Source organism: Oncorhynchus keta, chromosome 1 (assembly GCF_023373465.1).
Source record: "Oncorhynchus keta strain PuntledgeMale-10-30-2019 chromosome 1, Oket_V2, whole genome shotgun sequence".
In the NCBI taxonomy this organism is placed as follows: domain Eukaryota; kingdom Metazoa; phylum Chordata; class Actinopteri; order Salmoniformes; family Salmonidae; genus Oncorhynchus; species Oncorhynchus keta.
Window position 1 is genome coordinate 63,031,935 of NC_068421.1, and position 17,048 is coordinate 63,048,982.

General features: G+C 49.0%; 1 protein-coding gene and 1 long non-coding RNA gene across 6 annotated transcripts in view; one reads left to right on the forward strand and one right to left on the reverse strand.

Annotated features, from left to right (window-relative positions):
• The window catches only part of adamts10 (ADAM metallopeptidase with thrombospondin type 1 motif, 10), a 62,492-nt gene that overhangs the window by 18,668 nt on the left and 26,776 nt on the right, over nucleotides 1-17,048 (reverse strand). For 2 of the 3 annotated variants that reach the window (XM_035781053.1, XM_052457465.1), the window contains 6 exons: nucleotides 15,998-16,144; nucleotides 12,039-12,180; nucleotides 11,196-11,303; nucleotides 10,974-11,119; nucleotides 10,460-10,523; nucleotides 10,010-10,121 (listed from right to left, as the gene is read on the reverse strand). In XM_035781053.1, the coding sequence (XP_035636946.1) occupies nucleotides 10,010-10,121; nucleotides 10,460-10,523; nucleotides 10,974-11,119; nucleotides 11,196-11,303; nucleotides 12,039-12,180; nucleotides 15,998-16,144 (719 nt within the window). The remainder of the gene's footprint in view (nucleotides 1-10,009; nucleotides 10,122-10,459; nucleotides 10,524-10,973; nucleotides 11,120-11,195; nucleotides 11,304-12,038; nucleotides 12,181-15,997; nucleotides 16,145-17,048) is intronic. The other variant, XM_035781063.1, reaches the window with a different exon arrangement.
• Nucleotides 529-2,045, forward strand: LOC127906269 (uncharacterized). Of its 3 annotated transcripts, XR_008060692.1 has the most exons (4): nucleotides 529-1,056; nucleotides 1,092-1,387; nucleotides 1,423-1,734; nucleotides 1,892-2,045. It is a non-coding gene; the product is annotated as an uncharacterized LOC127906269 (long non-coding RNA). The 3 variants fall into 3 exon arrangements; XR_008060691.1 differs by having other exon boundaries at nucleotides 529-1,387; XR_008060693.1 differs by having other exon boundaries at nucleotides 529-1,387; nucleotides 1,423-1,681; nucleotides 1,857-2,045.

Below are 17,048 nucleotides of genomic sequence, written 5' to 3' on the forward strand. Positions count from 1 at the left end.
CAATATACACTCACCGGACAGGTACACCACCACCCCGTTCACGAAAATGGATCGCTCCTACAGACAGTGAGTCACGTGGCTTGTTATATAAAGCAGACGGACATCAAGGCATTCAGTTACTGTTCGATTGAACATTAGAATGGGCAAAACGAGTGACCTAAGCAACTTGTGCGTGGTATGATCGTAGTTGCCAGGCGTGTCGGATCCAGTATCTCAAAAAGAGCCACCCTCCTGGGATTTTCACACACGACAGTGTCTATGACTTACCGAGACTGTGTGACAAACAGAAAACATCTAGTCAGCGGCAGCCCTGTGGGCAAAAACAGCTTTTTGATGAGAGAGGTTGAAGGAGAATGGAAAGAATTGTGCAAGCGGGCCGCAAACAGGCAAATAACTACGCAGTACAAGGCACAGTACAACAATGGTGTGCAGAACGGCATCTCGGAACACACAACTCGTCTGTCCTTGTCACGGATGGTCTATTACAGCCGGACAACCACACCAGGTACCACTTGTCCATGGACCCATCCTGCCTGTTGTCATCAGTACAGGCTGGTGGTGAGAGGAGCAACTGTGAAGGTCCTCTATAGGATCCCATAGATGGTTGGTGTTTTGGGAAGGACATGAAAATACCATCAGAAATAAGTCAGAGGTTATTGAGAGCTTTATGTTTCATTAGGTGTCACGTAATACTTTTGGTAAACACATACAATAGCATGATTAAGAGCTAGATTGAGTTGACCAGAGAAGCAGCTGGTCCTCTATAGCAGGGGTGGGCAATTCCATTCCTCGAGGGCCTGATTGGCGTCAGAGTTTTGCCCCAGCTAACACACCTGACTCCAATAGTCACCTAATCATGATCTTCAGTTTAGAATGCAATTTCAAATTAAATCAAAGTTTATTTGTCACGTGCGTCGTATACAACAGGTATTTCACCTTACAGTGAAATGCTTACTTACAGGCTCTAACCAATAGTGCAAAAAAGGTATTAGGTGAACAATAGGTAAGTAAAGAAATAAAAACAATAAAAAGAGAGTGAAAAATAACAGTAGCGAGGTTACAAGAGTAGCGAGGTTAAATACAGTAGCGAGGTTACAAGAGTAGCGAGGCTATAACATTAGCGAGGATATAACAGTAGCGAGGCTACAACAGTAGCGAGGTTAAATACAGTAGCGAGGTTAAATACATTAGCGAGGTTAAATACAGTAGCGAGGGTATAACAGTAGCGAGGTTAAATACAGTAGCGAGGCTATATACAGTAGCGAGGCTATAACAGTAGCGAGGTTACAAGAGTAGCGAGGCTATAACATTAGCGAGGATATAACAGTAGCGAGGCTACAACAGTAGCGAGGTTAAATACAGTAGCGAGGTTAAATACATTAGCGAGGTTAAATACAGTAGCGAGGGTATAACAGTAGCGAGGTTAAATACAGTAGCGAGGCTATATACAGTAGCGAGGCTATAACAGTAGCGAGGCTATAACAGTAGCGAGGTTAAATACAGTAGCGAGGTTATAACAGTAGCGAGGTATAACAGTAGCGAGGCGATAACAGTAGCGAGGCTATAACAGTAGCGAGGTTAAATACAGTAGCAAGGGTATATACAGTAGCGAGGCTATAACAGTAGCGAGGCTATAACAGTAGCGAGGCTATAACAGTAGCGAGGCTATAACAGTAGCGAGGTTAAATACATTAGCGAGGTTAAATACATTAGCGAGGCTATAACAGTAGCGAGGTTAAATACAGTAGCGAGGGTATAACAGTAGCGAGGCTATAACAGTAGCGAGGTTAAATACAGTAGCGAGGCTATATACAGTAGCGAGGCTATAACAGTAGCGAGGCTATAACAGTAGCGAGGTTAAATACAGTAGCGAGGTTATAACAGTAGCGAGGTATAACAGTAGCAAGGCGATAACAGTAGCGAGGCTATAACAGTAGCGAGGTTAAATACAGTAGCAAGGGTATATACAGTAGCGAGGCTATAACAGTAGCGAGGCTATAACAGTAGCGAGGCTATAACAGTAGCGAGGCTATAACAGTAGCGAGGTTAAATACTAGGTTATACAGTAGCGAGGCTATAACAAGCAGTTAAATACAGTAGCGAGGCTATAACAGTAGCGAGGTTAAATACAGTAGCGAGGCTATAAAGTAGCAGGCTATAACAGTAGCGAGGTTAAATACAACAGTATAGCGAGGTATAACAGTAGCAAGGGTATAACAGCAGCGAGGCTATATACAGTAGCGAGGCTATATACAGTACAGGTTATAACAGTAGCGAGGCTATAACAGTAGCGAGGCTATAACAGTAGCGAGGTTAAATACAGTAGCAAGGGTATAACAGTAGCGAGGGTATATACAGTAGCAAGGGTATAACAGCAGCGAGGCTATATACAGTAGCGAGGCTATATACAGTAGCGAGGTTATAACAGTTGCGAGGTTATAACAGTTGCGAGGTTATAACAGTTGCGAGGTTAAATACAGTAGCGAGGTTAAATACAGTAGCAAGGGTATAACAGTAGCGAGGTTATAACAGTTGCGAGGTTATAACAGTTGCGAGGTTATAACAGTTGCGAGGTTAAATACAGTAGCGAGGTTAAATACAGTAGCAAGGGTATAACAGTAGTGAGGGTATATACAGTAGCGAGGGTATAACAGCAGCGAGGGTATATACAGTAGCGAGGCTATAACAGTAGCGAGGTTAAACAACAAGGAACAAAAGAAAAGAAACAACCGAAACAGCTCCGTCAGGTGCAAAACACACTAAACAGAAAATAACTACCCACAACCCATAGTGGGAGAACAGGCTGCCTAAGTATGGTTCTCAGAGAAAACGATTGACAGCTGCCTCTGATTGGGAACCATACCAGGCCAAAACCAGAAATACAAAACGTAGAAAAAAAAGAACAGAACGCACACCCTAGTCACACCCTGGCCTAACCAAAATAGAGGATAAAAAGCCTCTCTATGGCCAGGGCGTGACAAGTATGTACATGTAGATATGGTTAAAGTGACTATGCATATATGATAAACAGAGAGTAGCAGTAGCGTGTAGCCGTAGGGGACACAATGCAGATAGCCCGGTTAGCCAATGTGCTGGGGCACTGGTTGGTCGGGCCAATTGAGGTAGTATGTACATGAATGTATAGTTAAAGTGACTATGCATATATGATAAACAGAAACAGAATTTGATTAATCAGCTGTGTTTGCTAGGGATGGAGAAAAGTGTGAGACCAGACCCTGGAGGACTGGAGTTTCCCACCCCTGGTCTATAGGATCCCATCTGCAGCAGCAAGCAGAGACTCAGCATTTTAAATGGCATAGACTCTGGCTTTCACACCATTTCATTGCTCAAACACATTTACGCAATGTGATTTTGAGCTGCACTGCTGCTGTGTCGAGTTTACAACATTACACAACGTTATCACAAACACGAAAACAAATCGCTTCCACTTCGCTCTTTATTAGCACTTTCAGCCGTGAGGCCTCTTGTTGGGTGAAGACGCAACACAATTACTTAAGCCATTCCCCTCCATTACTGAGAAAACCCCGGGCTGCTCTAATGTGTCTGATGGCCACGCATGGTATTTTAATGGGATTTGGGGTTTTAGGTTCGACACAGTTAGTTTGTTCTCCCACAGCTGTAAGGACTCGGGTGCCAGAGACAGAGAGGAGAGTGGGGAGGTGGAGGGGCTATAGAGGGGAGAGAGAGCACAGTTTGGATTGCTAACATCAAGAGAACAAGCAGCTGATTGTGATTAAGTCCCCCCTTCACTCCCTCTATCCACACACAGACACACACAACCCTTTTGTCCCCTCTGCCCCCTCTTTGTCTGTGCCACCCCTCTACCACCTAAGGTCTGGGACTGGTCAGGGCTGTGGGTTCTGAGGCTCTTGGTTTCGCTAACAGCACGGTGGGGTCAAACGCTCACAACAACAAAAAGGAGAGGGCGCTAACAGAAACAGTGCAACTCTCAGCAAATTCCCTGGGAAACTGGAATGTGGAAATCCTGCAGACTTGCACAAAAACGGACAGGGGGAGAGGAAAGAGAGGGGGAGAGGAAAGAGAGGGAGAGAGGAAAGAGAGGGACAGAGGAAAGAGAGGGACAGAGGAAAGAGAGGGGGAGAGGAAAGAGAGGGAGAGAGGAAAGAGAGGGAGAGAGGAAAGAGAGGGACAGAGGAAAGAGAGGGGAGAGGAAAGAGAGGGAGAGGAAAGGAGGAAGAGGAAAGGGACAGAGGAAAGAGAGGAGAGAGGGGACAGAGGAAAGAGAGGGAGAGAGGAAAGAGAGGGGAGAGAGGAAAGAGACAGAGAGAGAGGAAAGAGAGGGAAGAGGAAAGAGAGGGACAGAGGAAAGAGAGGGGGAGAGGAAAAAGAGAGGGAGAGAGGAAGAGGAGAGAGGGACAGAGGAAAGAGAGGGGGAGAGGAAAGAGAGGGAGAGAGGAAAAAGGGAGAGGGAAAGAGAGGGAGAAGGAAAGAGAGGGACAGAGGAAAGAGAGGGACAGAGGAAAGAGAGGGACAGAGGAAAGAGAGGGGAGGAAAGAGGAAAGAAAGAGGAGAGAGAGGAAAGAGAGGGACAGAGGAAAGAGAGGGAGAGAGGAAAGAGAGGGACAGAGGAAAGAGAAAGAGGAAAGAGGAGAGAGGAAAGAGAGGGACAGAGGAAAGAGAGGGACAGAGGGGAGAGAGGAAAGAGAGGGACAGAGGAAAGAGAGGGACAGAGGAAAGAGAGGGACAGAGGAAAGAGAGGGAGAGAGGAAGAGAAAGAGAGAGAGGGAGAGGAAAGAGAGGAGGAGAGAGGAAAGAGAGGGACAGAGGAAAGAGAGGGACAGAGGAAAGAGAGGGACAGAGGAAAGAGAGGGACAGAGAGGAAAGAGGGACAGAGAGGAAAAGAGGGAGAGAGGAAAGAGAGGGACAGAGGAAAGAGAGGGACAGAGGAAAGAGAGGGACAGAGGAAAGAAAGAAGAGAGGGAGAGAGAGGGACAGAGGAAAGAGAGGGACAGAGGAAAGAGAGAGAGGAAAGAGAGGGAGAGAGAGGGAGAGAAGAGAAAGGGACAGAGGAAAAGAGGAAAGAGAGGGAGAGAGGAAAGAGAGGGACAGAGGAAAGAGAGGGACAGAGGAAAAAAGAGAGGGACAGAGAGGAAAGAGAGGAAAGGGACAGAGGAAAGAGAGGGACAGAGGAAAGAGAGGGACAGAGGAAAGAGAGGAGGAGAGGAAAGAGAGGGAGAGAGGAAAGAGAGGACAGAGGAAAGAGAGGGACAGAGGAAAGAGAGGGACAGAGGAAAGAGGGAGGAAAGAGGGAAGAGAGGGAGAGAGGAAGGAAAGAGAGAGAGGGACAGAGGAAAAGAGAGGGGGAGAGGAAAAGAGGGAGAGGAAAGAGAGAGGAAAGAGAGGGACAGAGAGGAAAGAGAGGGGGAGAGGAAAGAGAGGGAGAGAGGAAAGAGAGGGACAGAGAAAGAGAAAGAGGAAAGGGAGAGAGGAAAGAGAGAAAGAGAGAGAGGAAAGAGAGGGACAGAGGAAAGAGAGGGACAGAGGAAAGAGGAGGAGGGACAGAGGAAAAGAGGGAGAGAGGAAAAAGAGAGGAAAGAGGACAGAGGAAAGAGAGGGACAGAGGAAAGAGAGGGACAGAGGAAAGAGAGGGACAGAGGAAAGAGAGGGAAAGAGAAAGAGAGGGACAGAGGAAAGAGAGAGGAAGAGGAAAGAAAGAGGGACAGAGGAAAGAGAGGGACAGAGGAAAGAGAGGGAGAGGAGGAAAGAGAGGGAGAGAGAAGAGGGAGAGAGGAAAGAGAGGGACAGAGGAAAGGGAGAGGGAGAGGGACAGGAAAGAGAGGGACAGAGGAAAGAGAGGGACAGAGGAAAGAGAGGGAGAGGAAAGAGAGGGACAGAGGAAAGAAGGGAGAGGAAAGACAGAGGAAAGAGAGGGACAGAGGAAAGAGAGGGACAGAGGAAAGAGAGGGACAGAGGAAAGAGAGGGAGAGAGGAAAAAGAGGGACAGAGGAAAGAGGAAGAGAGGGACAGAGGAAAAGAGGGACAGAGGAAAGAGGGACAGAGGAAAAGAGGGACAGAGGAAAGAGGGACAGAGGAAAGAGAGGGAGAGAGGAAAGAGAGGGACAGAGGAAAGGAAAGAGAGGAGGGAAAGAGAGGGAGAGAGGAAAGAGAGGGACAGAGGAAAGAGAGGGACAGAGGAAAGAGAGGGAGAGAGGAAAGAGAGGGACAGAGGAAAGAGAGGGACAGAGGAAAGAGAGGGAGAGAGGAAAGAGAGGGACAGAGGAAAGAGAGGGACAGAGGAAAGAGAGGGACAGAGGAAAGAGAGGGAGAGAGGAAAGAGAGGGACAGAGGAAAGAGAGGGAGAGAGGAAAGAGAGGGAGAGAGGAAAGAGAGGGACAGAGGAAAGAGAGGGACAGAGGAAAGAGAGGGACAGAGGAAAGAGAGGGACAGAGGAAAGAGAGGGAGAGAGGAAAGAGAGGGACAGAGGAAAGAGAGGGACAGAGGAAAGAGAGGGAGAGAGGAAAGAGAGGGAGAGAGGAAAGAGAGGGACAGAGGAAAGAGAGGGACAGAGGAAAGAGAGGGACAGAGGAAAGAGAGGGACAGAGGAAAGAGAGGGACAGAGGAAAGAGAGGGACAGAGGAAAGAGAGAGAGAGGAAAGAGAGGGACAGAGGAAAGAGAGGGACAGAGGAAAGAGAGGGAGAGAGGAAAGAGAGGGACAGAGGAAAGAGAGGGAGAGAGGAAAGAGAGGGAGAGGAAAGAGAGGGAGAGGAAAGAGAGGGACAGAGGAAAGAGGGACAGAGGAAAGAGAGGGACAGGAGAGGAAAGAGAGGGACAGAGGAAAGAGAGGGACAGAGGAAAGAGAGGGACAGAGGAAAGAGAGGGACAGAGGAAAGAGAGGGGAGAGGAAAGAGAGGAAAGAGAGAGGGACAAAGAGAGAGAGGAAAGAGAGAGGGACAAAGAGAGAGGGACAGAGGAAAGAGAGGGAGAGAGAGAGGGACAGAGGAAAGAGAGGGAGAGAGAGGAAAGAGAGGGACAGAGGAAAGAGAGGGACAGAGGAAAGAGAGGGACAGAGGAAAGAGAGGGACAGAGGAAAGAGAGGGACAGAGGAAAGAGAGGGACAGAGGAAAGAGAGGGACAGAGGAAAGAGAGGGACAGAGGAAAGAGAGGGAGAGAGGAAAGAGAGAGGAAAGAGAGAGGGACAAAGAGAGAGGGACAGAGGAAAGAGAGAGGGGGAGAGGAAAGAGAGGAGGGGAGAGGAAAGAGATGGAGAGAGGAAAGAGAGGGGGAGAGGAAAGAGATGGAGAGAGGAAAGAGAGGGGGAGAGGAAAGAGATGGAGAGAGAGGGGAGAGGAAAGATACGGAGGGAGAGGAAAGAGAGCGACAGAGGGGGGAGAGGAAAGAGGGGGAGAGGAAAGAGAGGGGGAGAGAAAAGAGAGGGGGAGAGAAAAGAGAGGGAGAGGAAAGAGAGGGAGAGTGGGGGGGAGGATGTTATTTGTGCACTGACAGGTGCTCTCATTTATTCCATATTCCAGAGCATGCCAGCGACCACACTGAGCTCTCTTACTGGCTGACAAGGCCAATCAATGTCTCAGCACAGAAACGCCAGCACATCTGCTCTATGGGCCGACCCAACACATAGCACAAACACGTACACACAATGCAACACACATACATCACAACACAGCCATTGTCTCACTTTACTTACCACCAGCCTTTAGTCAACACAGTTTCCATGCTTTATAACCTGGCTAGGCTCTGGTCATGTGAGAGTAGAAATAAGTGTTAATTGGGCAAAATTCAGGACCAGGCAGGCAGCACAGTGGAACCAGCTGGCAGTCAGGACCAGGCAGGCAGCACAGGGTAACCAGCTGACAGTCAGGACCAGGCAGGCAGCACAGTGGAACCAGCTGACAAGTCAGGACCAGGCAGGCAGCACAGTGGAACCAGCTGACAAGTCAAGACCAGGCAGGCAGCACAGTGGAACCAGCTGGCAGTCAGGACCAGGCAGGCAGCACAGGGTAACCAGCTGACAGTCAGGACCAGGCAGGCAGCACAGTGGAACCAGCTGACAAGTCAGGACCAGGCAGGCAGCACAGTGGAACCAGCTGACAAGTCAGGACCAGGTAGGCAGCAGAGTGGAACCAGCTGACAAGTCAGGACCAGGTAGGCAGCAGAGTGGAACCAGCTGACAAGTCAGGACCAGGTAGGCAGCAGAGTGGAACCAGCTGACAGTCAGGACCAGGTAGGCAGCACAGTGGAGCCAGCTGACAAGTCAGGACCAGGTAGGCAGCACAGTGGAACCAGCTGACAAGTCAGGACCAGGTAGGCAGCACAGTGGAACCAGCTGACAAGTCAGGACCAGGCAGGCAGCACAGTGGAACCAGCTGGCAGTCAGGACCAGGCAGGCAGCACAGGGTAACCAGCTGACAGTCAGGACCAGGCAGGCAGCACAGGGTAACCAGCTGACAGTCAGGACCAGGTAGACAGCACAGTGGAACCAGCTGACAAGTCAGGACCAGGTAGGCAGCACAGTGGAACCAGCTGACAGTCAGGACCAGGTAGGCAGCACAGTGGAACCAGCTGACAAGTCAGGACCAGGTAGGCAGCACAGGGTAATCAGCTGACAGTCAGGACCAGGCAGGCAGCACAATGGTACCAGCTGACAGTCAGGACCAGGCAGGCAGCACAATGGTACCAGCTGACAGTCAGGACCAGGCAGGCAGCACAATGGTACTAGCTGACAGTCAGGACCAGGCAGGCAGCAGAGTGCCTTTCCACTGGCCTCCCATGAAGCCTCTCTCTTAGCCAGGGCATCACAGCCCACAACCCCCATGTGAGCTGGGAGAGCAGCCCATAGTCTAACATATCACTTTATAGGCTGTGACAAATCATCTAATACTGCCACGGCTGTGTACAAGCCAAGTATACCCATTTCCAGCTAGTTCCACTGTTTGAAAAGTTGTTGAAATCTCTTTTGGGCTCTGTTTGTGCTGGCACCGCTGAAACAGGTACAGTATGTGCTGCCTGTGAGGTTTGCGGATAACAAAGCTGTGGGATGATGGAAAACTCAAACTCCCATGGTACTGTGCTTTGGCAGGCTTGCCTCCAGTCTGAAGCTAAGCAGGTTTGTAGGCTGGATGGATGGGGGCTGACTGACTTGGGGGGCCTGCTGAAGGAAGGCAGCCTGCGAAAGTTGTTGGACCAAGCGCAACAATATGGATGGCTTATGCCTCAGAAAAAAAATGTATATGACTGCTAAAACGCTGCACACTTTTTTTAATGAACTATCCTTGGCTGTCTGAGCCGAGCCCGATGGTCTGCTAGAGGTGTCCAACTACAGGACAGACGGAAAGAGAGAGGCAGCAGAGAGGAGAGAAGAAAGAGCAAGAGAGAGGGGGAAAGAAAGCAGGATAGAGAGGGAGAAATAGGGAGGAATGTAGAAAGAGAGTGAGTGAGTGAGTAGAGAGAAGGAGGCTGGGATGTGTGATATGGCCCTAACGCAGGGCAGACTGTGGCACAGCTCGTATTTTAACAGCTGCAAGGGATTTCCATTGTAAAATCAGCTGACTTGATGAAAGGAGCACTTGTTGCCTGGAGTTGGAGAGGGCCCCTCTGTAAGTCATTATGTTATTGGACTGGTAGATTAAAAGCAGCTATGTCGTCGAAAGTATTTATCTTTCGCATCCAGAGCAGCTCTCATCAAGCACAGGAATTCTAGCCAGACAGGAGATTGTCTGCAGCTTTCCCCTCTCCTCGTCTCTCCCCTTCTCCTCTCCTCTCTTCTTTTCAGCTCTCCCCTCTTCCCTTTCTGGGCCCACGGTCTGGCAGCACTCTCCTGCTCAGCTCTCCCCATGTGCTGCTGCACTATTCTCTCTCTGTGAACTCACAGGCAGATGTGTCAGCTTTCTGCAAATCTGCAGACTGTCTACAGACGTTTTCAGCCTGAAATGACCACCGAGCAGACAGTGTAGTTACCTCTGTAATGATGTATCCCAGTCGGCTGTGGAGGAGGGTGGGACACACACTTACTGTACGCACCTCCTCTGTAAGGTTGCCAGGTGTAGAATTTCCCCCGGAAAGGAACGTTGTCGAAATCGGCGCACTGAATCTCCCGGAAATCCTGAGAGCCTGCAGGACACTCCTGAGACAGACACACAGAGGAGCAGAGATCAGCTCTGTGTCAGTCAAATCTCAGGCCTCTCAACATCAGACATCCACTTTATCCCCTCCCCTGTCTCTTTTGCTCCCAGCAGTCATTTAAAGTAAGCCTCTACACTCCATCAAACGCACACTTGGACACACACATCCACACACACACACACACACACTGAGGGAATTAGTTCTGGGCTGGGCAGGCTGCTGTTAATTAGGTCAGTCTGAGAGCTGTAGAGTTGGGCCGGGCCAGGATGAGTATGGTGATGGTACTGTAGGACTCTCAGAGGGAGCTACTTCTCCACTCTGCTCTGCTCCCCCACTCACATCAATATTGCACGATCTGAAGCGCTTCCTCTCTCCCAGACAATACTTTCCACCAATCGTTGGCCTGGAACCAGAAAAGCAGAGGCAAAACACATCTGAGTGCAATTGAACAATAACTCCCCAATCACACTGGGCTCTATTCTCCTCCCGCCTGGCTAGCCTCGCTCTACCACCCTGCTTCAATCTCTGACAGTCTGTATTTTTATTACTCTGCTATCCAAGTCAATTAGACAAACTCCTCAGTAAAAACACCAGAAAAAAGTCAGTTTGCTACGGTCTATGTTGATATCCTTTAATAAGGCTGTCATTGTTGCACGTGGGTGATTATAGTGGGATGTTAAAATGATTGGTGGTAGTCTGGCATCTATCATCCTCCACAAACAAGTTAGGAAGAGCCAGCCAGACACAACCCAATGGCTTTACAGTTCTACAGTGGCTGTGAATTCACTGCCTACTGTCCGTCCTATGGCCAGAGTTGAGATCCACATCCCCATCCATCTGCAGTACCGCTCACCTGGGGCTGTCACAGTGGCGGATGGAGGAGGACACTCCTCCCCCACAGGTACGGCTGCACTCCTCCCAGGGGGTCCAGAGACCCCACCCGCCGTCCACGCCCTCTGGCCGGGTCCCGTAGGCCACACACAACCTCTTATAGCACCACTGTAACACACAGAAGACTAATGAAATAAAAACCACCCCCCCATTTCTGCTGATCATGGAACATTCCAGTGCTTACCCCTTTCTCTATGGTATTGGTTTGACAGATGGTTCCTTCTGCAGCGGGTATGCTGCTGGTGATGCAGCGGTTGCTCTTGCTCATGCACCACAGCTCACTGCAGACTTCCTGCAGACACAGGGAGAGCTGTCAGAGTGTGTCCATTTCAGACCTTATAGAGACAACAGGCCCTGATGAGCCCAGCCAAGAGGGCCCACTGACCCGGAGCAGACGGCACCAGCGGTTGGTTCAACTACTTCTGGGCTCTGTGGTGCTAATGTATTTAAGGCTTATACAACGGCAATAACTTATGGCACTGTATTTTATTGTACTGACTGCATAGTATCAATGATAATGACACTATAAAGTACTATTTTGTGCCAGATGTCTGTTCACTCAGCTGTCGGGCCAATAAAATAGACCATCTAATAAAAAGATGTCATACAATAAAGATAGCACAAGACTTCTTCATAAACTCTTCAACATGGGGCCAAAAACCAATGGGACTGGTTAAAAAGAACATGTCAACTCTAGCTAGGAGACAAATAAATAGCAGTATATCCAGTGGCTAGTGGCTACTCTGTCTGCCTTCATGCTGCACTGATCACAGTGGGCAGAGAGCCAGAGATACGCCAGAGAGGAGAGGAGAGCTGGCCGACAAACGGTGGAGAGGAGAAACGCATGTCTGCTCTGGAGTAGGGGCAGACGGGAGAGGACATACGGTGCACGTGGTACTGATGGATCAGAAGATTTGGGTCAGTATAATCTCTACATGGTCACACACATAGTACTGAATGGATCTGTCAGCTAAAAATGACCATACAACCTTATCAGGCGAGTTCGAAGAGGAAGGTGAGTAGATACCCCGTATTTACACTGCCGAGACTTCACTCCGTACTGGAAGCGGCACTGCTCGTCTGCATCGTAGGCCTGGCCGGGGGCCGTGGTGGGGTACACAAACTCCTGCTTCGGTGGGACATTGTTGAGGCATGAACCCATACCTGAGCTGTAGGGAAACAGACAGGAGACTAGAATGAAAACGGGCCCAACAAACATGGACCTCGCCCACAATGTACTTGGCTAGTTAATCTATCCCACTGTCCACACATAACAAACCCTGCAACTCCCTTTAATTACTTCCGGCGACGACAGAGATGGCCGCCTCGCTTCGCGTTCCTAGGAAACTATGCAGTTTTTTGTTTTTTTACGTGTTATTTCTTACATTAGTACCCCAGGTCATCTTAGGTTTCATTACATACAGTCAAGAAGAACTACTGAATATAAGATCAGCGTCAACTCACCATCAGTACGACCAAGAATATGTTTTCCGCGACGTGGATCCTGTGTTCTGCCTTACAAACAGGACAACGGAATGGATCGCATGCAGCGACCCAAGAAAACGACTCCGAAAAAGAGGGAAACGTAGCGGTCTTCTGGTCAGACTCCGAACAAGGGCACATCGCGCACCACTCCCCAGCATTCTTCTTGCCAATGTCCAGTCTCTTGACAACAAGGTTGACGAAATCCGAGCAAGGGTAGCATTCCAGAGGGACATCAGAGACTGCAACGTTCTCTGCTTCACGGAAACATGGCTTACTGGGAAGACGCTATCCGATGCGGTGCAGCCAACGGGTTTCTCCACGCATCGCGCCGACAGAAACAAATATCTTTCTGGTAAGAAGAGTGGCGGGGGCGTATGCCTCATGACTAACGAGACATGGTGTGATGAAGGAAACATACAGGAACTCAAATCCTTCTGTTCACCTGATTTAGAATTCCTCACAATCAAATGTAGACCGCATTATCTTCCAAGAGAATTCTCTTCGATTATAATCACAGCCGTATATATCCCCCCCCAAGCAGACACATCGATGGCTCTGAACAAACTTTATTTAACTCTTTGCAAACTGGAAACCATTTATCCGGAGGCTGCATTCATTGTAGCTGGGGATTTTAACAAAGCTAATCTGAAAACAAGACTCCCTAAATTTTACCAGCATATCGATTGCACAACCAGCGGTGGTAAAACCTTGGATCATTGTTACTCTAACTTCCGCGACGCATATAAGGCCCTGCCCCGCCCCCCTTTCGGAAAAGCTGACCACGACTCCATTTTGTTGATCCCTGCCTACAGGCAGAAACTCAAACAAGAGGCTCCCACGCTGAGGTCTGTCCAACGCTGGTCAGATCAAGCTGACTCCACACTCCACACTCCAAGACTGCTTCCATCACGTGGACTGGGACATGTTTCGTATTGCGTCAGATAAAAATATTGACGAATATGCTGATTCGGTGTGCGAGTTCATTAGAACGTGCGTCGAAGATGTCGTTCCCATAGCAACGATAAAAACATTCCCTAATAAGTAATCCTTCTCACCCCCCCCCCCTTTTAAGATTTGGATGCACTATTGTAAAGTGACTGTTCCACTGGATGTCATAAGGTGAATGCACCAATTTGTAAGTCGCTCTGGATAAGAGCGTCTGCTAAATGACTTAAATGTAAATGTAAATGTAAATGTAACCAGAAACCGTGGATTGATGGCAGCATTCGCGTGAAACTGAAAGCGCGAACCACTGCTTTTAATCAGGGCAAGGTGTCTGGCAACATGACCGAATACAAACAGTGCAGCTATTCCCTCCGCAAGGCTATTAAACAAGCTAAGCGTCAGTACAGAGACAAAGTGGAATCTCAATTCAACGGCTCAGACACAAGAGGCATGTGGCAGGGTCTACAGTCAATCACGGACTACAAGAAGAAACCCAGCCCAGTCACGGACCAGGATGTCTTGCTCCCAGGCAGACTAAATAACTTTTTTGCCCGCTTTGAGGACAATACAGTGCCACTGACACGGCCTGCAACGAAAACATGCGGTCTCTCCTTTACTGCAGCCGAGGTGAGTAAGACATTTAAACGTGTTAACCCTCGCAAGGCTGCAGGCCCAGACGGCATCCCCAGCCGCGCCCTCAGAGCATGCGCAGACCAGCTGGCCGGTGTGTTTACGGACATATTCAATCAATCCCTATACCAGTCTGCTGTTCCCACATGCTTCAAGAGGGCCACCATTGTTCCTGTTCCCAAGAAAGCGAAGGTAACTGAGCTAAACGACTACCGCCCCGTAGCACTCACTTCCGTCATCATGAAGTGCTTTGAGAGACTAGTCAAGGACCATATCACCTCCACCCTACCTGACACCCTAGACCCACTCCAATTTGCTTACCGCCCAAATAGGTCCACAGACGATGCAATCTCAACCACACTGCACACTGCCCTAACCCACCTGGACAAGAGGAATACCTATGTGAGAATGCTGTTCATCGACTATAGCTCGGCATTCAACACCACAGTACCCTCCAAGCTCGTCATCAAGCTCGAGACCCTGGGTCTCGACCCCGCCCTGTGCAACTGGGTACTGGACTTCCTAACGGGCCGCCCCCAGGTGGTGAGGGTAGGCAACAACATCTCCTCCCCGCTGATCCTCAACACGGGGGCCCCACAAGGGTGCGTTCTGAGCCCTCTCCTGTACTCCCTGTTCACCCACGACTGCGTGGCCACGCACGCCTCCAACTCAATTATCAAGTTTGCGGACGACAACAGTGGTAGGCTTGATTACCAACAACGACGAGACGGCCTACAGGGAGGAGGTGAGGGCCCTCGGAGTGTGGTGTCAGGAAAATAACCTCACACTCAACGTCAACAAAACTAAGGAGATGATTGTGGACTTCAGGAAACAGCAGAGGAACACCCCCTATCCACATCGATGGAACAGTAGTGGAGAGGGTAGCAAGTTATAAGTTCCTCGGCATACACATCACAGACAAACTGAATTGGTCCACTCACACTGACAGCGTCGTGAAGAAGGCGCAGCAGCGCCTCTTCAACCTCAGGAGGCTGAAGAAATTCAGCTTGTCACCAAAAGCACTCACAAACTTCTACAGATGCACAATCGAGAGCATCCTGGCGGGCTGTATCACCGCCTGGTACGGCAACTGCTCCGCCCTCAACCGTAAGGCTCTCCAGAGGGTAGTGAGGTCTGCACAACGCATCACCGGGGGCAAACTACCTGCCCTCCAGGACACCTACACCCCCCGATGTTACAGGAAGGCCATAAAGATCATCAAGGACATCAACCATCCGAACCACTGCCTGTTCACCCCGCTATCATCCAGAAGGCGAGGTCAGTACAGGTGCATCAAAGCTGGGACCGAGAGACTGAAAAACAGCTTCTATCTCAAGGCCATCAGACTGTTAAACAGCCACCACTAACATTGAGTGGCTGCTGCCAACACACTGTCATTGACACTGACCCAACTCCAGCCACTTTAATAATGGGAATTGATGGGAAATGATGTAAATATATCACTAGCCACTTTAAACAATGCTACCTTATATAATGTTACTTACCCTACATTATTCATCTCATATGCATACGTATATACTGTACTCTACATCATCGACTGCATCCTTATGTAATACATGTATCACTAGCCACTTTAACTATGCCACTTTGTTTACTTTGTCTACATACTCATCTCATATGTATATACTGTACTCGATACCATCTACTGTATGCTGCTCTGTACCATCACTCATTCATATATCCTTATGTACATATTCTTTATCCCCTTACACTGTGTATAAGACAGTAGTTTTGGAATTGTTAGTTAGATTACTTGTTGGTTATCACTGCATTGTCGGAACTAGAAGCACAAGCATTTCGCTACACTCGCATTAACATCTGCTAACCATGTGTATGTGACAAATAAAATTTGATTTTTGATTTGATTTGAATATCCTGTGTTTTGGAGGTGAGTGTCAGACTCACTCCAGGAAGTTGGTGATGTAGTCTCGGCTGCAGGCGGACCAGACGAAGGGGTTGGTCTTCATGGTGATGTGTGCAGCCATCAGCTTGGCTGTCTCCTGACTGCGGGAGCCACAGCCGTTGCCCACTCCGTCATGGTTCATCCCAAACCTGCAGGGAGACAGATGGTACTGCGTTGATATATCTCCTGGGTGACTGAGCATGAGTGCAAAAGTTACTGGGGGTATTGGTGATGTATCGAGTAAAAGGAAATGTTTTGCTCAAACATCCTCTCCCTGTTAAAATCATATTAACACCATGGGTGCAGAACTGGGCCTGTGCAGATTTTAACAGACAGCAAAGTGTCTCTGTGCTCTGCTCTCTCTGTCTGACACAGACTTCCATATGCACTGTAAAAGACAAGGCCCACCGTCTAGACAGCCCCAGGGTACAAGCACCCCATCCAGTTCAAAGGTACCTGGACTAGCCATTAGGGGGGAGCACCAATGGGTTTGCCACCTGTGAAAATACCTCAGAGGCCTGTGTCCACACGTAGGTAAATGGCACACTCAATTACTTAGTGGACTTTCAAAAACGATACCAAGTCATGGCTTTTGAAAGTAAAATATTAGAGCAAATCTAACAGAATCCTCTTTCATGGCAGGGTATGAAGAGGTTTGGAAATGACAAGCATGTCCAGTGGAGCATGTCCGATGTTACTCAGGCATACGCCTAGATAAATATGTATGCATGACTAAGTGAGGCAGATCGGCTGGTACGCCAGGCCAGCAAGTAAAACAAAGTGTCTTGGAGGGAAGGCACAAAAGCCATGCCCACTGCCAGGCCCGGAGGTAGGTCCAGAATGATATACGGTACCAGACATACTCGTAACTTGTTATAAATATGACAAAGAAAATATAAAGCTATTAACAAGTTGTGTATTGATGGAAATAACTCATAGTTATGTAAGTTCTCCCTCTGGTCCAGCTCTAATCTAACATCTCACACTGAGGCTGGGCCAGTTTAGCCCAGGTCAGCACAGGGGTAGGGGGGATGGGCGAGTTGGGTGAGAGGC